The following is a 21,147-nucleotide window of genomic DNA, read 5'->3' as shown; positions in this document are numbered from 1 at the left end:
ACTAGCGGAACCCGCGACACCCCATCGTCGTCATCCTCTCCACCACCAGACCGTAAGCTTAGCACCCATGTAGATTATTAGACAGCAGCAACAGAAGCTCACTCTGACACATCCAAATCACAACATTCACTCCATAAATCAAAACATACAAAACATTCTCTGAGGTTCGATTCGATCCTTATTTGTCTAAGTACGTAGCAACTCCTTATTACACTTCACATCAACCCAACAATGTCAATACAACCGAAAAATCAGAGATTCCCGCATTTTCCTACTTGGTTTACACCCGTGTGCAAAATGTACAATCAAACGATAGACTGCATGCATCGTGCAAAAACATGTAAAAAAACAAACACCGCTAAATGCAACCTTTTTCAACCTTGCTCTGTACTCACTGCTTAAGCCATGTTGGCAAGCTCGTGATCAATAGCCTGGGCAAGGAAAATCTTGCGCTCGCCCGTCAGCTGCGCTTGCAGCCTCTGCTCAGCAAGCGCGATGATCTGTTTGCGCGTTACCCGGTCCAGATCCGCGTCCTTGAGACACGCCTGTACAGTCTCGATAATTTGACCATCACTAGGTCCGTTCATCATGGTCTGGAAGTTGGTAGTGCTGCCTGGGCGTGACTGGCTGGCACCATAGCTAAGAGGGCTTCGTCCGCGGATCGGTGGTGTAGACGCCATGAGATTATCCGAGCTCTGGAACCCAGCCATGCTCTGGCGTTGACCATAGGGAGACGCCGTGTTGTTGCGGTAATGGTCGCTCATGTTGCCCATGGACATGAGACGGCCGTCTTGTGGATTGTCTTGGTACCGCGTCATGTGCGAGTATGATGACTGGCGACCCTGCATGCCCTGATAGGGACCGGGAGACTGAGGTGGCATGTGCGAGATGTGATGCATGTTGGACAGGACGGTCGATGCTGGCTTGACTGACGAGTAGACGGATTGCATATCGTTCATCTCATAAGCCTCGTCTTCGTGTGCGTTGAAGCCGCCCTTCTCAGTGCCCATACCTGGGAGACCGCGGCGACCGGGGAGATCATTGCGTTCAGCATACTCATCCCATCGCATCATGGGAATGGCCTTTGGATCAAAGCCCTCTTCGTCAGTCGTGAGGACTTGCTTGGTTCCTTGCTCACCGATAACGACACGAGTGTTACCCCACGAGAAATCGTCCTGCTTCCAGAAAGAGTACATGGGAAGCGCGAACGAGTAAATGGGGAACGATATGATGTAGATGATCATCCATCCAACGTGCTGCCACTGTCGCTTGATGATGAAGATGAGTGCCTGCAGACCGTACACGGCAGCCAGCATGACAATGGACAGCAATGGGAATTGCCCTGTGCCGGAAGCGACCATATAGACCAGGTAGACCAAGTATGCGCAAATGGACGGCAGCATGAGAGTACCGAAAAGATCGACAAAGACGACGAATCGCATGGAGAAACAACAGAAACCGCAGAGATCCTTCAAGAAGACAAGTTCAGCCAAGTTGTGAATGGTGGAGTTGATCCATCGACGTCTCTGGGAAAGCAAAATGCTCCAGGTATCAGGAGCAGCAGTGAGGGCGTAGGCGTCGGGAATGAACTTGTACGACATATGAGGGAAGTACTTGGTCATCAGGGTCGTCAGATAACGATCCTCACCAAGCGAGAGCAGGTTCTTCTTGTGCAGTGTGTCTACAACGCAGTCGGCATAGTCCTTGATGATCTTGTCCGAGATAAGCAGAGGCTTTCCCTTGTCGGCAGTACGGAGACGGTACATGGTGAAACTAAAACACATTAGCAACGTTCTAGCAGTGGAATCAATGACGGAATACTCACCATCCAGGCAAACACGTAACACTGCCAAACAAACTTTCGAAAGCCTTTGACAGATGATGCGAAATGTAGTACTCGTAAACTTGGATCATAGTCCACCAGGATCTGTCCTCGTTTTCCAAGCTCGTCTCACCACAAATACCAGCAATCTTGGAGTCGTGGGTACAGGCTGCCACAAGACGGTTGAGAGAATCAGGCTTGACCAAGGTATCGGCATCAATCATGAGCAGATACTCGTACAGCTCAGGGTCCACACCAATGATGTTGTTGATTTGGTGGAACATCTCGAGTTCAAGCGGGTTCATAGCAGATCGGTGGTGAACACGGTTGAGGAAGCTCATGAGCAAGATTTGAGAATCACGCTTTCCACGGTTACCGGGCTTGGACTTGGATTGTTCGGACTCCTTGCCCATCTTGACGACCACAATGTACGGAACGACGTTGCCTTCAAATTCGTAAAGACCAGAGTAGACCTTGCCGTAGTTGAGCTGCTGGCTTCCTTCACCGACAGACCAGAAGGGAAGCGCTGGTGGGTCAACCTTTGGATCAACACCAAGAATGTCAAGCACAATCTTGGGCGTAGGGCGATCGTTACCACCACCGACAATCATTCCGTCGCAAATGACGCAGATGAGCTTGCGCTTGTTATCGTATGCGAGAGCAGTGAGTGAGTCGACACTCTTTCGGATAGAGTCCTCGCCTTCGGTATATGCTGGAACCTGACAAATGACAAACTTGTCTTGGTTGGCCGGGCGCTTTCGGGAACCCAGTTGGAGCGCAGCTAAGAACTTGATGACAATGACTGAGCAGAGGATAATGGTAAAGGCAAGAAGGATGTAGTCGTTGACCACACACCTGGCATCCTTACGGAAATCCGTATTACCAATGTAGAAGAGATTGTCCAGGCATTGAAGATTGTAGGCTTGCGAAGATTCGTTGAGCTTGTTCGAGAAGTCCTCTGAAAGCTCCCCACCAGCGTTGTTCTTAACCATGTCGACTAGAGTGGGGTCGAGGAAGTTGTACTGGGGAAGGTCTTGCATATAGTCGATTGTAACGAAGTAGTTTGTCAAGTCGTAGACCTTTTCCTTGAGCCTGAACCACATGCGGTTGTCGTCTTGGCCTTGATTTTTGATGTCGTCAATTTTCCACACAAGTTGTCCCTTGCGGTATTGCTTGATAGCCGGGAGGAACACATTGGGGTACCAATTTTCTTGTTTCAAGGCCTTGCTGTCAGGCATGTTCGTTTGCGAGCCGGAAGTGTGCACAGCCAAAGAGTTGAGGCTCTCTGCGATGGAGGTGTTGAGCTTCAGCTGCAAGACACGGTTCTGGGGGGTATCCTGGATGAGATTGGGGCAGGCAAGATATAGCGGCGGGATGATGTAGGGGTCCATGTTGGCTCCGGCCATTTCCATCATGCGCTCATTGGTGGTCTCGGTGTTGGAGTCACTGTGCTGCTTCCTCCAGAAAGAGGTCAAATCGTAGACAACACCGTGGTGGCTGACGAAGTAATCGCTTGCACCCTGGTGAGCGGACACTTCTTTCGTGTCCCAAACCTTGTCTTTGTTGGGACACAGGACTTTACCAAAAGCGACAATGTAGAAGATAATCGTGGCGTTGAGCAGCATGATGAGCATGACCAAAACAAGCTTTTCTCGCCATGCCATGCGAACGTCAGGTCGCTTCATTCGCCCAACCCATTTGAGCAGTGGTGAAGGGACCCAAAATGTGGCTGCCCAGACGAACGCAACCCATATTCTTCGGGAAGTAGTCAAGCTGGTCTGAGTGACGACGCCATTGCCAGAATTCTCGAGGTCAAAGTAAGAGACACCCTTGTTTTCATCGCCTTTCATGCCAAGACCGTAATCACCAGGCCCAGTAGTTGGCACGGTACGGGCGGTGGGAGCAAGAGACTTGGCATCCGCAGCAACGCCTGCGTGAAGACTAGTCGTGCTCTGGAACGGGTTTTGAGGAGTGGCGGATCGCGCGTCGGGAAGAGGCGGGAAGAAGGTACTCGCGGTGGGTGGGAGCTGGTTGTTGTATGCGCTGTCCATAGCACCAGCACCAACCATGCCTCCCATGACGCCAGAAGCACCGAATTCTTGGGTCTTGAGGTCGAGCTGTGACTCTGCTTCCCACCATACGCCTTCTCTGACCCATACGCGCTCCTTTCCAACCACAACTTCACCATTGCTCCAGCCACGCTGAAGAATCCAGTTTTGAATGCCTTCTTGGCCGTCCATGCAACCAAGAGGGGCATATCGGTCATGGAACTCGTGGTGGTCAAAATCGGCAGTGAAGTCGAGGTTGCGGTTGCGTCGGTTGGCCCATTCTGGGAGACGCCACTCGCGTAGTTGGCGGGAGATGACACCCGCTTGCCAGGTGGAATTCAGATCTTGGTTCAAGGATGTAGGAATGCTGTCGGAGGGGTGAAGTGCGAGCTGGAACCAGACTCTGCTACTGGCCACAGTCATGGCTAGATCGAAGCGGCCGTGCTTACCGAGAACGATACCGCCATTGGGCACGGGATATAGCAGTTTCTTGACGAAGTTGTCTTGGTCTGGAATCTCGAGACCGAGCTTGTCCAGGACCGCCTCGCGCCTCTCCAAGTCGTTCTCTTTCTCGCGCAGAGCTGCGCCATTGATGCCGAGTTCGGCACCACAGACTTGCATGGCGTCCCTCATGCTCTCAAGCACCGCGTTAGCGACTGGAGGTACGGGTACGCCGTCTTCGCGCATCTCGGCGTTGATGCCTTCGCTATCGTCGAAGACGGTGCGAAGTGCGACCGCTTTACCAAGCTCACGGCTAGGAATATCGACAACAGTAATGTTGACAATGTCTCCGTCCTCGGATCCACCAGGTGTCATGATGCCACTACCATCGCTATCATCCATAGCGTAGCCATTCCTGGCGCGATGGATTTCGTTCTTGATGGAGGCATTGGCGTGGACAATGACAAAGTCCACAATGGCCTCGTAGAGACCGCCGATGACGACTTCGCGCTCATTGGAGGCGAGTTTCTGACGAAGGGTGCCCTCGGGCAAATCCATCAGTGCCTCGACATCGTCGCACACGGCTGCAAGAGACTCCTCATCCATGAAGTAGTCCAAGGTATTGCCAAGCTTGAGCAGACCAGTCAGGCAGCTGATGAGGCTGGTCAACTTCTGGCCCTTGATGCCAATAGCCTTGAGGTTGGCGCGGAAGTCCTCGGAAGCGGCGGCATCGTCGGCATCGGGGAGGTAAGAAGGAGCTTCATAGGTACCGGAGCGGCGGAGAAGGGCGTATTTGTCTAGCGATTGAATGTCGAGGTATTCCTTCTCCTGTCTCGATGCGGAGCTGGAGTTGAGGTAGTAGAAGACGTCAAACGCACGGAAACCGGCTTGCGAGGGGATCTGGAGCAGGCCCTGTTGAACGTCAAGGCCAGATGTGGACAACTTGATCTCGGCGCCGACAACAGTGCCAGCGAGATTGATGGTGAAGATGGAGGCCAATGCGGAGTAGCGAGGTGCAGAAGGGTTTTGAGGGGTGACACAGTGGGTGAAGGCCTTGAGAGCCTCGAGGGCAATGTAAAAGTTCGAGGGAAGTGAGAGCGGCAGGCTGGACACGAAGGGAGAAAATAGCGAGGGGCTTGATGCATGGAGCGAACTAAAGTGTTGTTAGTGAGGTTGGAACGGAGTGCAGTCGTGATTGGGAAGTGCCTACGCCAGAACTATGCACCCATCTTCTGCTCTCCTGCGAGCGTGTTCCCACGCCTTGCGGCCCAGCTCGAGGTCGACGGTGCCGCCAATGCGGTTGTCAACGATGCTCTTAGCATTGACCCAGGTGTTGACGACGAGGCTGGTGCTGGCCTCAAGGTTGTATGAGCGGCCATTCTTGTAGGCCGAGTTGAGGGTGTTGAGCAGCGTGGTGGTGGAAGTCTGCGAGGGCTGGGCTCCACCGCGCGGCACGGAAGTCGAGGCCGTCGAGTAGACGGACATGCGGGAGTTGTTGACGAAGCTCATGGCGACGGGCTGAGGCGGGTCGCCCCTTCTGGAGATGCGTGGGCGTCGATGCTATAACGAGGGTCTGCCAGATGTAAGGGCGTGTCAGGTGTACCACAGTCCCAAGGTGTCAGGGACGGGTGGGAGGAGAGGTGGATTAGCGCCTAGTGCTGGACGCGACAGCAAGAGACAGGATAGCGAGTGAATGGATTAAACGACTGTATGAAGAAAGAAGAAAACGGCACACACACACATACACAACGAGAGAGACTCGTCGGACGCAGATAGAGAGCAGCAGAGCAGGCCGGCGATGTTTGTTGGCGCGAGGCGATGGGGATGGGCGGCCAGAGCGAAAGGGGAATGGCGCGGTATGGTTAGGGGGAGTTAGCGGGCAGCGTGTATGGGCAATGGAGCGGATGCAGCAGCAGCAGCATCAATGCATTACTACGCAACCAAACATGGATGGCGGCTCTTGGACCTCGTTGCCCCCGTGGTCCAATACGAGCGGGTGGCGCTGGTGGAAAAGAAGGCTGACGAGCCCACCCACCACCCCCCCTATATTTAGCCCGTTTACTGTCTTGTACCGCCGATGGACAGAGTGTCGCGAGCAATGGCCGGCGCGATGGCAAAAAACGAAAGAGGATGTGGATGCGCGTTTTTGCTTGTCAGGTAATGTCATGCCATGCCCGCCAGTCAGGTATCGATAAAGAGGCGACGGCTGCCCGCCTGGGCCCGTGGGGATCGCTGCCGCCGCCATGATCAAGGTCTTGTTGTCGAGCGCAGGGGGGCGGCGGTGGTCGCGGTGTCGCAGGCCTGGCATGCATTTCCCAATACTCACACGGGCTCCCCCTTCATCTACGGGGGACGTCTGCCCGCCTTGCCCGCCATGTCGACGACCGTTTCACCTGTGGCCATGAGGGCGACTCTCTCAATTTCGCCACGCACGCGCATCACGAGACGAGCCAATCCAATCGTCGGCCCTGTGCTCGGTCAGCAGAATGGCCATGTATTGGATGTGCCTATGTATGGCACGCCATGTACACAGTACTTGCAGACGGACGTACTGACGGACATAGCCTGTGCGTGGCCCGCCCTCGACCTGGTGGAGCGGTGCGGTGGGCCTCGATAGATTCTAGCGCTGGCGTGCAGAATATCGGCAGTCACGTGACGAGCCGCTCTCTGGGAGCAGCCATGTCGGGCGCTGACGAGTGCAACGTTGGCTACGCAATCGATACACCCTCCCCAGCCCTCTAGTGCATGGCCTCATGCAGTAGGCGTCGTTGCCGCCACCCGGCTTGCTGCTGGCTTGCTCTGCGAACACCCGGTGTGGTAAGTGCTGTCTTGCTTCTTCAGCCTGCGCCTCTGCTTCTTCTTCCCCATAGTTCCGCCTCCGCAGTCAACAGGCCCAACAATACTCTCCCGGACGGCCACGGCGCATCCCCAGACGGTGCATTTGTGCTTGTTTCCCCCCTCTGTTCCCCCGCCCGAGTCACAGTGCCCTATGCTGTCCCGTCGTGTGGTGGGGAGCGTTGAGCAAGCAACGGCCATACTGCCGTGGGTGCCAAAGAATTGGAAATGCTCCGCAGAGCCTTCTCCTGCTGGGCCGCATCAACCAAAGCAGACGGGTGGAGCCGTCGAGGCGGATGCGAGACGCAATAGCCCGCTTGTGCTGTATTCTATTCTATTTTTGCGCCCCCTTTTCGTGATCGCTGCGTCTCCTGGGCAAGCCGCGCCATGGCCCGATCTGTGCGCCGGCCGGGCAAAGCGTGCTAGCAACTGGCCAGCTACAGGCATACCACGGCCCATGCACCCTCGCATCTAGCAGACGGCCACTATTCACCACCGAGACCCCTTTGCCAGCTACGAGCAACGGCCCTGGACGTCTTCTCCCCTCGTTCGTTTGTACTGTAAACCCTTCATCACGCTCGCTGTTTGTAATTCCTCTTCTTGGGCCTGTCAGTCACCCCGTTTGCCGTGACGCCCTCGTTTTTTTCTTCTGGCTGCTCCGTCCGCCCTGTCCGCCTCCCGCGTGTGTGCAGCCAGCCGTACGGACACGGCCGCCGCTGTTTTGTAGTAGAGATTCACCGCACCCAGCCAGCAACTCCTCAATCCCACCCGCTCCTGCCGTCTGATCTCGCGGCCGCCCTTGGCTGACTTCCACGGTCGCTACTCACGCTCCCACGGGGACGCGTCTGCACACCATGGCCTCCAACCCGCTGCAGAATCCCTCGCTGCCCTCGCTGCCCCAGCACCAGCAGAACGACACGGGCTTGACTTCTGCCCTCGCCAGTCGCTACCACGCACATCTCCCCATTGCCCATCTCTCCTCACAAGGCATTGTCGCCATCAACACTTGCACAGACTCGAGTCTCGGTGTCGATGGCGGCAAGGAGGGAAGTGCTCAGCAGGCCGCCGAGGACCTCTCCCAGCGCGCCTACACTCGTCTCGGCCAACGTTCCGAGGACCAGGCCGTCGTCTTCCTGTACGTCTTCTATCCCATCCACGTCTGTCTTCTCTAATCTAACCCCACAACAGAGGCGAGTCCGGCGCTGGAAAGACCACGATTCGTGGTCACATGCTCAGGTCCTTCCTCTCCTACTCGTCCACGCCCCTCTCCAAGAAGATTGAACATGCAAACTTCGTTTTCGATGCCTTTACCACGACAAAATCGCTCACGACCCCGCAAGCCTCTAAGTCTGGCCTCTTATTAGAGCTCCAGTATAATACCGCCACCGCTAGTCACGCCACCCTCCTCGGTGCCCAGTTCCTTGCACACCGTCTCGAGCGCAGCCGCATCGCCTCGGTCCCCACCGGAGAGCGTACCTACCATGTCCTCTACTACCTCCTCGCCGGCACCAGCCCCAACGAAAAGAAGCACTTGTTCCTTGATGCCATCGGTGGTGACGGTTCCGGAGGCAACCGCGCCTCGATTGGCGCCAACAAGAGATGGCGATACCTCGGCCACCCCACTCAGCTCAAGGTGGGCATCGACGATGCAAAGGGCTTTGCTGACTTCAAGTCTGCCCTCCGAAGGCTCGAGTTCGGCAAGGAGAGCATTGCCGGCATTTGCGAGGTCATGGCCACCATTCTGCACATCGGACAGCTCGAGTTTGAAATGGGCCAAAACACAACACCTGCGCCCGACGAGAGCGGTGGATACTCGCACGATGGTGGCGAATCCATCACTGTTGTCAAGAACAAGGAAGCCCTCAACCCTATTGCTCAGTTCCTTGGTGTGTCCATCCCCAGCCTCGAGCAAAGTCTGCGATACAAGTCCAAGACGCTGTACCGTGAGCGTGTCACGGTCATGCTGGATCCCAAGGGTGCGCGGGCCAACGCAGATGAGCTGGCTCGCTCCCTTTACTCACTTCTCGTCACATGGGTCATGGAGCAAATGAACTCGAGAATCTCCGTCGCTCCTGAGGACATCTCCAACACTGTGTCCCTTGTCGATTTCCCTGGTTTTGCCAACTTTGCCTCGACAGGCTCAGCACTTGACCAGCTCCTCAACAACACAGCCAATGAGTCTTTGATCTCTTTCTGCCAGGAGAGCTTCTTCCAACGTCAAATCCAGGAACTAGAGGCTGAAGAGATTTCCCTGCCTCCCATGGCATTCTACGACAACACTGCCGTCAAGACAGGTTTGATGAAGCCAGGCAACGGACTCCTTAGCATTCTTGATGATCAAATGCGTCGTGGGAAAACCGACATGCAGTTCCTCGAGGCCATCCGCAAGCGTTTTGACGGAAAGAACCAGGCCATTGTTCCAGGTAGCCTGACAGTCGTGCAGCCAGGAAGCAACTTCCCCACACCCAATACCTCGCCTGCCTTCACCATCCGCCATTTCACTGGTGATGTCGACTACAGTGTCGAGGGTCTCTTGGAAGAGAATGCTGAACTCATTTCCGGTGACATGATGCATCTGCTCAAGTCTGCCCAGGCTCCTTTTATCCAACAACTCTTTGGACAAGAGGCCCTGCAGAAGATGTCCCATCCCAAGGAAAAGTCCACCATTGTCCAAGCTACCGTCAGCTCCAAGCCTACCCGCCAGCCAAGCATGGCAAAGCGCAAGGCCGACAAGACTGGCCGCTTTGGACGTCCTCTCAACGTTTTCGACGAGGACGCCATGAGCGATGCAGAGAGCACTACTTCAGGAGTCAGGAAGCCTGGCGAATCGGCCAAGCAAACTGGTGCTGCTGGTCAATTCATAAGTTCCCTGAGAACCATTGAGTCGACGCTCCGCAAGGCCAACCCCTACTTCGTCTTCTGCTTGAAGCCCAATGACCGAAGAATTGCGAACCAATTCGACAGCAAATGCGTGCGCCAGCAGGTGCAGGCTTTGGGTATTGCTGAGATTAGTCAACGCTTGCGCGTTGCTGATTACAGCATTTTCATGCCCTTTGCCGAGTTCCTTGGGCTTGCTCAAACTGATCTTGCTATTGTGGGAAGTGACAAGGAGAAGGCGGAGATGGTTCTGGATCAAAAGCCATGGCGTGAGAATGAAGTTCGCGTCGGTGCTACTGGTGTATTCTTGAGCGAGAAGTGCTGGCTCGAGATTGCAAACATTTCCGGTGTCACTCCCTACGCACGCGGCCCAGTTGACTCCAATGATAATCTGCACACTGCTGATGCTGGCCGCTCTTTTGGCGATGCTCGAGCGGGTCTGCTTTCACCGTCGCCTGGCGGATACTACGATGACAAGGGTGGCAACTATTTCGGCGCTCGAGATGTTGATGCTCGTTCAGAAGCCCCATCTGGTATCACCAACGGTGACATGTTTCACGGTTTGGAGCAGCCAAAGGCGTTGGATGAGAAGACGGAAGACGCAAAGCTGGAAGAGCTCGAAACAGTCCCAGTTTCCGGCAGTCGAAAGCGATGGGTCTTCGTTGTTTACCTCATGACTTGGCTCATCCCTGACTGGGCTATCCGAGTCATCGGGCGCATCCCCCGCAAAGATGTTCGCACGGCATGGCGTGAAAAGCTAGCCATCAACATGATCATTTGGTGGAGTTGTGCCTTCGTCATCTTCCTCATGATTGGTTTCCCCAGGGTCATTTGTCCTAAGCAAAATGTCTACTCCACTGCCGAATTGTCCTCTTTCGACGGCAAGGACAACAGAAAATCCTATGTGGGCATCCGTGGTGTAGTTTACGATCTTGGCTCATTCATCCCTCATCACTACCCCAGCATTGTTCCTCAGAAGAACTTGGAGAAGTATGCTGGAAAAGACATCACCAATCTGTTCCCTGTGCAAGTCTCTGCTTTGTGCTTGGGCAAGAGCGGTCAAGGAATCGACCCCGCGGTCCAGCTCAACTACAAAAACTCCAACTACAGTGACTCCGTCAACAACCTGATCAGTGCCACCGACTTGAATGCTCAATACCACGACTTCCGCTACTTCACCAATGATTCTCGCCCTGATTGGTGGTACGAGCAGCAAATGTTCCTCAAGGCCAACTACCTGAAGGGACATCTTGGTTACAGCCCTCAGTATCTCAAAACGCTTGCTTCAAAGAGCAACGCTATCGCTTACATGAACGGCAAGGTGTACGACCTCACAGACTACATCCCCGGTGGTCGTCAGCTCAAGTTCCCTCCTGGTCAAGATCAAGGTAACGCCGCCATTGACACCAACTTCATGGAAGACTCTGTTGTGGACATTTTCCGGGTTCAGGCTGGTAAAGATATCAGCAAGTACTGGGACAATCTTCCTCTGAACGCCCAGTCCAAGTCGAACATGCTGACCTGTCTCAACAACCTGTTCTACGTCGGAGATCTCGACACTAGGAATTCGGCACGGTGTCAATTTGCTACCTACTTCCTGCTTGCCATCTCCGTCGTGTTGGCCGCCATTATTGCTTTCAAGTTCCTTGCAGCTCTCCAGTTCAGTCGCAAAACCGATCCGGAAAACCTTGACAAGTTCATTATCGCCACTGTCCCTGCATATACCGAAGACGAGGAGTCTCTGCGCCGTGCCATCGATTCTGCTGCCAGGATGAAGTATGACGACAAACGCAAACTGCTCGTTATTGTCTGCGATGGTATGATTATCGGTCAAGGAAACGACAAGCCAACTCCCCGTATCGTGCTTGACATTCTCGGTGTACCAGAAGCTACAGACCCAGACCCATTGAGTTTCGAGAGTCTGGGTGAAGGTCAACGCCAGCACAACATGGGCAAGATTTACTCTGGTCTGTATGAAGTACACGGTCACATTGTTCCCTTCATGGTCATCGTCAAGGTCGGAAAGCCATCTGAAGTCTCAAAGCCTGGTAACCGAGGAAAGCGTGATTCCCAGATTGTCCTCATGCGATTCTTGAACCGCGTTCATTACAATCTTCCTATGAGCCCACTGGAACTGGAGATGCATCACCACATTCGCAACATCATTGGTGTTAATCCCACCTTTTATGAGTTCTTACTACAAATCGACGCCGATACTGAAATTGCACCAGACTCAGCTACTCGATTTGTTGCTGCGTTCCTTCACGACACTCGTCTGCTTGCTATTTGTGGTGAAACGGCTCTCAGTAACGCCAAGTCTTCATTCGTTACGATGATGCAGGTTTACGAATACTTCATCTCCCACAACTTGACAAAGGCCTTTGAGAGTTTGTTCGGCTCCGTTACATGTCTTCCCGGTTGTTTCACCATGTACCGCATCCGCGCTGCCGAAACTGGAAAGCCTCTGTTCGTCAGCAAAGAAGTCGTGGAGGCCTATCAAGAGATTCGAGTCGATACACTGCACACCAAGAACTTGCTACATCTCGGAGAAGATCGTTATCTGACCACGCTGCTTATCAAGTTCCATCCCAAGTACAAGACCAAGTATACCATGCGAGCACACGCCTGGACTGTCGCTCCTGATACTTTCTCTGTCTTCATCTCACAACGTCGTCGCTGGATCAACTCTACGGTGCACAACCTGGTCGAACTGATTCCGCTGCAACAACTGTGTGGTTTCTGCTGTTTCAGTATGCGCTTCATTGTGTTCATGGATCTCCTTTCCACCGTTGTCCAGCCCGTCATTATCGTCTACATTGGTTACCTTGTCTATGTGCTGGTCTACACACCGGATGTTGTACCCATAACGGCATTCATTCTTCTGGGTGCAATCTATGGTTTGCAAGCAATCATCTTCATTGTCCGACGCAAATGGGAAATGATTGGCTGGATGATTATCTACCTCTTCGCCACTCCGGTCTTCTCCTTTGCCCTCCCATTGTACTCTTTCTGGTTCATGGACGATTTCTCATGGGGTAACACGCGTCTTATCGTTGGTGAAAAGGGTCAAAATATCGTTGTATCCGACGAGGGCAAGTTCGACCCTGCGTCCATTCCCAAGAAGCGATGGGAAGAGTACCAGGCAGAGATGTGGGAGCAGCACACAATCCGCGATGACCGCTCAGAGGTTTCTGGTTACACATACGCTACCAGGAAGCCGTTCGGAAACGCATCTGTTGCTGGCTCAGAATACGGAGGCATGGCCCCATCTCGATCCATGTCTCATCTCAATCTTCCTCGCTACGACAACCATTCACGACTGAGTCTCGCGCACAGCGGTCATGGAATGGATAGTATGGAGATGGCCAACCTGCCCAGTGATGAGGCCATCCTGGTCGAGATCAAGGACATTCTATCCAAGTCTGACCTCATGAATGTCACCAAGAAGCAGATCAAGAGTGAACTAGAGCAAAGGTACGGTTTTCTGAAATTCCTTCTTATGGCTTAAGCTAACAGTTTGATAGATTTGGATGTGATCTCACGCTCAAGAAACAGTTTATTGGTTCTGCAGTCGAGTCGCTGCTCATTAGTGGCCAGCTGTACTAGGACTTTTGAGCTTGTTACTTTGTGTTTTGCCGTGCGATGCTAGCTTACAACACGGAGCTTCTGCTGTCATCATTACCTAATGTCGCATTCTGTTCGGTCGGAGTTTAATTTGAAAGGGGCGTTTATTCCTTTAGATATACGGAACGGTCGCAGCTATAGTCAGTCACTTATACTGGTTTTGCATTGGGAAGGGGAAAAAAAAATAGGAGTAGATATACTGCCATAAGATAAGCACGTCTCGCCATGAGGCATTGAAACATAATCATCCCCGCCTTGAATGTGTTCTAGTCACTTGTCCAATCACTTTGGCGTCCATGTCTTCGATTAGATGTATTCTTGCTGATGCTGGTGATGAGGTGAGCTCTGCTGCTCATGGGTGGTCCGAGCGCCTGCAGAATTACCCCTCCAAAGTCGCCCGCCGCCGCCACACAGAACAATCGATAACAAACAGAAATTCGCTGCCTAGTGTGTGCGTTTTAGCCTTTGCTGTGGCTTCTGGTTGCGAATTTCTACAACACTCTTTTTCTACGTACGGTCCAGGCCTTTATTGGTTGAAGTCTTTGACTCACGGGACCTGGGTTCGGTTGGGCTCCAGTTTTACTGACAGTTGTTGGCCACTCCTTCATCTGCTGCTTGAAGCTTGACAGCGCTAGCACCGCATCCGCCGCCTCGCACTGAACTTCCCCTTCACTCGCCTTCCGAGTGGCATTGCGCTGTGCTCGTCACCAGAACGTCTTCTTCACGGCGACTGCATATACCATCTCGCATAACCGCTCGACTTAATACACTTGATACACAATGCCGCCAAAGAAGAAGGGCAACAAGAAGGCGCAGGATGACGACTGGGAGGCTGAGTTAGGCGAGACTGTTGCGCCACAGAATGGGGATGCAGCAGAAGCAAAGCCCGAAGATGCTGCTGCAGAGGATGACGCCGCAGGCGGAGGTCTGATGGCTGCCCTTGCAAAGCGTGGCAAGAAGAAGAACAAGAAGGGTGCCAATCCAGATGTTGAAGGCGAAGACCCGCCTGCTGACAGTGCCGGTGGAGACTTTCAGGACAAGGCACCACAAGAAGGGGGCTTCGACGACGATGACGACGACGTTTTTGCCGGCAACTACGGCAAGAAGAAGGGCAAGGGCGGTGCTACAAAGGCAGAAGAGCCTGCAGAGGAGAAGCCTACAGATGCGCCGCGAGTAAAGACCAAGGCGGAAAAGGAGAAGGAGAAGAAGGAGAAGGAGAAGCAGCGAAAGAAGGAATTGGTACGTTTGTTGTTGCAGAAGCACTCGGCACTGTTCCCGACTAACAAACTGTCGTAGGCTGCGAAGAAGAAGGCGAGTGGCCCAGCAAAGGCCGAACCTGCAAAGGCTGCCGAATCCAAGCCAGCCGCCGCCGCCGCCTCTACGCCTGCGCCCGCTGCAGAGGCCGCCCCTGCTGCTGGTGGCAAGAAAAAGAAGATCAACCCTGCTCTAGCCGCGCTTCAGAAACAACAGGAAGAACGCAGGAAGAGGGAGGAGGAGATTGCGCGCGCCGAGGCCGAAGAAAGAGAAAGGCTACTCGAGTTGGAGAGACAAGAGGCAGAGGAGCAAAAGCGCAAAGAAGAGGCCAAGGCGTTGAAGAAGCAAAAGGAGAAGGAAAAGATTGAGCAGCTCAAGAAAGAGGGCAAGTACATGACCAAAGCCCAAAAGGAAGCAAAGGCCAGGAACGAGCTACGTCTGCAGCAGTTGCTTGAACAAGGAAACACGAAGGTCGCAGGTCTGGCTGATGAGCCCGAAAAGAAGAAGAAGCCAGTATATGATGACCGAAAAAAGAAGAAGAAGGGTGAGAGTCAGAAGGAGAAGGAGGCTCGGGAGGCTGAAGAGGCTGCCAAGAAAATGGAAGAACTTAGGCTGGCTGAGGAACAAGCCGCCAAGGCAGCCGAGGAGGCCGAGAAAGCTCGCCTCGATGCAGAAGCAAAGAAGGGCGAAGATGGAGACTCTGCGGACGACTGGGAGGCGCAAGCCGACGAGTTGGACGGCGTCAAAGACAGCTGGGACGTCGATACCGACGAAGAGGAAGAACGCAAGGCGAACGAGAAGAAGGCCAAGGAAGAGAAGGCTGCAGCAGAGAAGGCAGCTGCCGAAGAGGCCAAGAAAGAGGATTCAGAGTCAGACTCTGAAGAAGACAGTGACGACTCGTCCGAAGATGAGCAAGGGACTGCCGCCCAGAGAGCCGAAGCTGCGCGCAAAGCTGCTGCTGCTGAACGACGTAAACAAGCCCACGAGGAAGCCCTGGCAGCCCGGTCCAAAGACAACCTCCGCTCTCCCATTTGCTGTATTCTTGGTCACGTCGATACTGGTAAAACGAAGTTGCTTGACAAGATCCGACAAACCAACGTGCAAGAAGGCGAGGCTGGAGGTATCACCCAACAGATTGGTGCCACATACTTCCCCGTCGAAGCACTCCAGAAGAAGACTGCAGTCGTCAACAAGAACAATGAGTTTGTCTTCAACGTTCCTGGTCTTCTCGTCATTGACACACCTGGTCACGAGTCTTTCACCAACCTCCGATCTCGCGGTTCATCGCTCTGTAACATTGCCATCCTTGTCATTGATATCATGCATGGTCTCGAGCCACAGACTATTGAGTCTATGAAGCTTCTCCGAGACAGGCGAACGCCCTTCATCGTGGCGCTCAACAAGATTGATCGTCTGTTCGGCTGGAAGAAGATTGACAACAATGGTTTTGAGGACAGTTTCAGCCTTCAGAAACAGTCCGTTCAGAGTGAATTCGAAGAGCGATGGAACTTTGTTCGCACCCAGTTGCAAGAACAGGGATTCAACTCGGAGCTCTTCTTCAAGAACAAGAACATGTCAAAGTACGTGTCTGTATGCCCAACCTCGGCACACACCGGAGAGGGTATCCCAGATATGATCAAGCTCATTGTCAAACTTACTCAAGAACGTCTGACCAACAACCTCATGTACCTTTCCGAGGTTGAATGTACTGTTCTCGAGGTCAAGGTCATTGAAGGTCTCGGTACGACGATCGATGTCATCTTGTCTAACGGTGTGCTTCACGAAGGCGATCGAATCGTGTTGTGTGGTAATCCAGAACCCATAGCAACGAATATTCGAGCGCTCTTGACGCCTGCCGAGATGAAGGAGCTGCGTGTCAAGTCCCAATACGTACACAACAAGGAAGTCAAGGCTGCCATGGGTATCAAGATTGCTGCTGATGGTCTTGACCAAGCCATTGCTGGTTCACGACTACTCGTTGTCGGTCCAGATGACGACGAAGAAGACCTCATGGACGAAGTCATGGGTGACCTTGCTCACTTGCTCAGTAAGGTATCCAAGACTGGTCGTGGTGTTTCCGTCCAGGCCTCGACCCTCGGATCTCTTGAGGCGTTGCTCGAATTCCTGCGCGTTTCCAAGATTCCCGTCTCCACTATCTCCATTGGACCGGTCTTCAGGAAGGACGTACTTCGTGCAGGAATCATGTTAGAAAAGGCCAAAGAGTACGCCGTCATGTTGTGTTTCGATGTCAAGGTTGACAAGGAAGCCAAAGCCTTTGCTGAGGAGATTGGTGTCAAGATTTTCGAAGCGGATATCATCTACCATCTGTTTGACAAGTTTACGGCACATATGAAGCAGCTTGAGGAGCAAAGGAAGGAGGAGTCCAAGATGCTGGCTGTCTTCCCTTGTGTTCTCAAGCCCGTTGCTGTCTTCAACAAGACCAACCCCATTATTATCGGTGTGGATGTTGTTGAAGGCGCTTTGCGAATGACGACACCAATTTGCGCAATCAAGAAGAATGCCGCCACTGGTATCAAGGAAATCATTCAACTCGGAAGAGTGTAAGTCTTGTAATCCTCCACAATATGCCCTCCACTAATCCGTCACAGTACATCCATTGAGCGTGACCACAAGCCGATGCAAATTTGTAAGAAGGGCCAACCTTCCGTCGCTGTCAAGATTGAAGCGAGCAGCCAGCCCATGTACGGCCGTCATCTGGAAGAAGGCGACACGCTGTACTCTGCCGTAAGCAGGAAGAGTATCGATACGCTCAAGGAGTTTTTCAGAAGCGATGTCAGCCAGGATGAATGGAAACTGATTGTCCAGCTCAAGCAGCTGTTCGACATTCAGTAAACCTTTCTGGTGAAGAAACAAGAAAAGAATTCGGGGAGGTTAAATGAGATGGACATGAGAAAAGGAAAGTATGGGAGGAGCGCATGAGGGGACAGAGTAGACGTAGCATGCTAGGGAGAGAAAAATGGTAAGGTGACCAAAGGAAGACGTAGTGTACAAGTTCTGGTTGTCAATGTATAGTTTACATTTTTTTTTTATTTATGTACAGTCTTGTTTCTCATGAAGTACATTGTCGTTGATTTAACATGGAAGTGGCGGTGATTTCAGTGTGGAAGGCTTAATGTCTTTGCTTAGGTCATGCTTGTTGTGCTTGGGTTCTTCTGATTCTCGTCCATGTCTTGTTATTATCTCTCTTGCATTGATACTCGTAGCGTGCGACTCTCTACTCTCATCTTGATACTTGAAAGATGCAGTAAAATATTAACCAGTGAATTATCAATTATGCCGCCCCACCCCTTTCCTCTTCCAAAATAATCTTAATACATTCTCATTCATCCTTGGCAGTAGTCTTTGAACAACCAGTTAAGAGTGGAGATGTGACTTGGGTTATTCTATTCCGCGACGCGTGCCCCCTCGGCCTCGCCGTCAAATCCGAAAAAAAAACAGCCTCGGCATGAATGCGCTGACTCACGAGTCACGCTTGGGTGTAACAGATAAGACCCTCGAGAATTGGAATTCGAACAAGTTTTTTTCTCGGAAAATTCAACCAAAACAGCGTTTTTGCCTTGATGTACGTAATGAAGACGGATATCAACTTTGTTACGGGATACATACTCTAGCAACGGGTCCAAAAGAAAAACCATGGCGAACATGTGAAGCCTTTGAAGAAGAAAAAAAGCAAGCACCCACAGAATCTCCCTACAAGACCCACTTTCTGCCTGCCTACCAAAATAAAGCGATCGGCCCGGTCCCAACGACACCCTTAGCCTCAGCTCGGTCCCCCGCCACGCCATCACAGTCTTGAGGCTCAGCAATGCCAATCCATCTGCCCTCCGACGTCAAGATCGCCATCATTATGTATCACAAGATCGGGAGGGTGGCCGGGGGGAAAATAGTGTCTTGTCATTGTCATTACGGGGATTTGCAGCACGCGGCTTCTTGCTATGAGTGGACCTCTACTGTAGGGCTAGAGAGTTTAGGTTGAGGATCATCTCTTATCTACAGGTTGAAGCATGACGCCTACACATCGGTGCGTTCACGCTACTAACTTATGGGTCTTCAAACCGAGGTGGAAACTTCCTGGCGGAGGAGGAGGAGCAGTGTGGATCGGGCCCAAGCGTTTTTTTCTTTTCCTGCTTGTTTCGTTTTCCTTGCTATGGTTAGGGGTTTGTGTCGGGGGTTTTGGATATCTCTCAATTTTTTTTTCTTTCCTTCGCTTCTTCTCGTTCGTATTCAATATCTTCGGTATTGTTTGTGAAAAACATATCAATTAATTAATTGTTTTTTTTTTCTTCCGATGGTTGGTGGTGTACCGAGTCCATCGCGCCCGGCGTCCTCGTCGGAAAACACGGCGGTATCGACGAGGCGGGAGAGTCGCGAGGATGTGGAAAAGGCTGCTGAGCAGAGCCGCCAGTCGTCTGTGCAGAGAGGGATGGTAAATTCGGGGTATGGCGTAGAGAAGCAGGTACAGCAGAGCTCGGGTCTGGATGCCACAACTGCAGCAACAGTGAATGTAACCGACACATCTTCACAACCACAACAACGACCCAAAGCCATGGACTGGGATGGCCCGGATGACCCTCTTAACCCGCATAATTGGAGCGCAGCACGGAAATGGTTTCAGACGTATACGATATCCGGGATTGCGTTTGTAGGCACGTTTGCCTCGTCAGTGTTTACGCCTGCGATTGAAGAAGCTGCTTTGGAACTCAACTCCTCGCCTCTTGTTTCCACATTTGCGTACTCGATTTACTCGCTTGGCCTGGCATCTGGTGGACCATTTGCCGCGCCTCTGAGTGAGACATTTGGACGGCGGCCTGTTATTTTCATCAGTCTGCCCATCTTCGCGCTGTTTACCTTGGGAACTGGGTTTGCAAAGAGCATGGCTGCATTGGTGATTCTGCGGTTCTGGTCTGGATTCTTTGCCGCGCCGAGTCTGAGTATGGGTTCTGGGACGCTGAGTGATATATGGCCACCTGAGAAACGGTCGGGTCCTATGTCTCTCTATGTTGCGACTCCCTTTTTTGGTCCGGCCGTAGGCCCCCTATTGGGAGCCGCCGTTACGCAGACGCAAGGATGGCGCTGGACGTCGTGGCTGATACTCTTCTTTACGGTCGTGCTCGTTATAGCGCCTGCACCTTTCTTCGTGGAATCATACAAGCCCGTTCTACTCCGTCAGCGCGCAAAGAAACTCAACCTCCCACTTCCACTCTCACCAACCGAAGGCATGCCACTGCCAAGAATTGTCAGCACATATGTAACCAAGACACTTACTCGACCCATGCACATGCTCTTGACCGAGCCCATCATCGCCACATTTAACGCCTACAGTGACTTCAACTTCGGTCTCCTCTACGCCTTCTTCGCCGCCTTCCCATATGTCTTTAAAAAAGAATACGGCTTCGATGGTCTCTCCACCGGCCTAACGTTTCTCGGTCTCGGAGTCGGCGTCATCGTCGCAACAGCATGCATCGTCTCCTTCAGCAAATTCTACTACATTCCGCGCGTGAGGCAGGCAGTAATTGAAAAGCGACCACTCCCACCATTTGCAACGTCGCGATTGAAACCAGAAAAGCGTCTCGGGCTTGCCATTGCCGGTGGTCCCCTTTTGACCATCAGCCTCTTTCTCTTTGGGTGGTCAGCTGCATATGGTGTGCACTGGATCGTGCCTACGATTGCCGAAGTATTTTTTGGCTGCGGCAACATGCTTATCTTCATGGCGTGCATGATGTACATGACTGATACGTACGGTCCACTTTACAGTGCTAGTGCAATGGCTTCCAACGCCATCCTGCGATATGTTCTTGGTGCTGTGTTTCCCCTCTTTGCAGTCCAAATGTTTAAGAATCTGGGCGCTCAGTGGGCTTGTACGCTATTGGGTTGCTTGAGTTTTCTGGGTGCATCCACACCGTTTGTGCTGGCGCGGTATGGCGAGGTGCTGAGGAGTAGGAGTGGATATAAGCGCGATGGATGAAGTTAATGGTGGTGGTTAATTTTGTAGTATTGTCCTGGATCAGATAGCGGCTGGTACGCTCTTCGTGGTTTGGCTTGAGAGCAGTGTTTACGTTGACGCTGAAGCGAAGGACCATGAATGGAAAATTTATGATTTTCACTTAAAATAAAGCCAGCATGAGTTGAGAGTTTGACGACGCATGCAGCAGGACGGCGGTGTTGGATGTAGGAGTGGTATGATTGATGTCCTTAGAGGAATTAGTAGCTCGTGTTTGATGTATG

At 52.6% G+C, this 21,147-nt stretch overlaps 3 protein-coding genes across 3 annotated transcripts; 2 read left to right on the top strand and 1 right to left on the bottom strand.

The window, feature by feature from the left end:
* Positions 1 to 147: 147 nt before the first annotated feature.
* On the bottom strand, positions 148 to 5,820 carry PSV08DRAFT_413154 (glycosyltransferase; the record flags this gene model as incomplete). Its single annotated transcript, XM_014220548.2, has 3 exons — positions 148 to 1,773; positions 1,826 to 5,416; positions 5,522 to 5,820. 3 exons carry the CDS (start codon positions 5,818 to 5,820, stop codon positions 399 to 401), a joined length of 5,265 nt encoding a protein of 1,754 aa, XP_014076023.1. The 3' UTR covers positions 148 to 398.
* Positions 5,821 to 8,000: 2,180 nt separating this feature from the next.
* On the top strand, positions 8,001 to 18,100 carry PSV08DRAFT_413152 (glycosyltransferase; the record flags this gene model as incomplete). The annotated part of the gene is made up of 18 exons (XM_066093948.1): positions 8,001 to 8,281; positions 8,335 to 9,536; positions 9,570 to 10,309; positions 10,343 to 10,583; positions 10,623 to 10,870; positions 10,910 to 11,047; positions 11,078 to 12,787; positions 12,821 to 13,497; positions 13,540 to 13,585; positions 14,440 to 14,886; positions 14,944 to 16,491; positions 16,522 to 16,606; positions 16,637 to 16,822; positions 16,856 to 16,920; positions 16,954 to 17,085; positions 17,116 to 17,237; positions 17,274 to 17,462; positions 17,511 to 18,100. The coding sequence occupies 18 exons, from the start codon at positions 8,001 to 8,003 to the stop codon at positions 17,752 to 17,754; spliced, it is 8,301 nt and encodes a 2,766-aa protein (XP_065947984.1). The 3' UTR covers positions 17,755 to 18,100.
* Positions 18,101 to 19,210: 1,110 nt separating this feature from the next.
* PSV08DRAFT_212245 (major facilitator superfamily domain-containing protein) lies at positions 19,211 to 21,022 on the top strand (the record flags this gene model as incomplete). The annotated part of the gene is made up of 1 exon (XM_014220545.2): positions 19,211 to 21,022. One exon carries the CDS (start codon positions 19,211 to 19,213, stop codon positions 20,885 to 20,887), a length of 1,677 nt encoding a protein of 558 aa, XP_014076020.1. The 3' UTR covers positions 20,888 to 21,022.
* Positions 21,023 to 21,147: the final 125 nt, after the last annotated feature.

Source organism: Bipolaris maydis (assembly GCF_028858645.1).
Source record: "Bipolaris maydis strain C4 unplaced genomic scaffold PSV08scaffold_18, whole genome shotgun sequence".
NCBI classification, from domain to species: Eukaryota; Fungi; Ascomycota; class Dothideomycetes; order Pleosporales; family Pleosporaceae; genus Bipolaris; species Bipolaris maydis.
The sequence above is the reverse complement of the archived record's forward strand: the minus strand, read 5'-3'. Positions and strand labels throughout refer to the sequence as shown.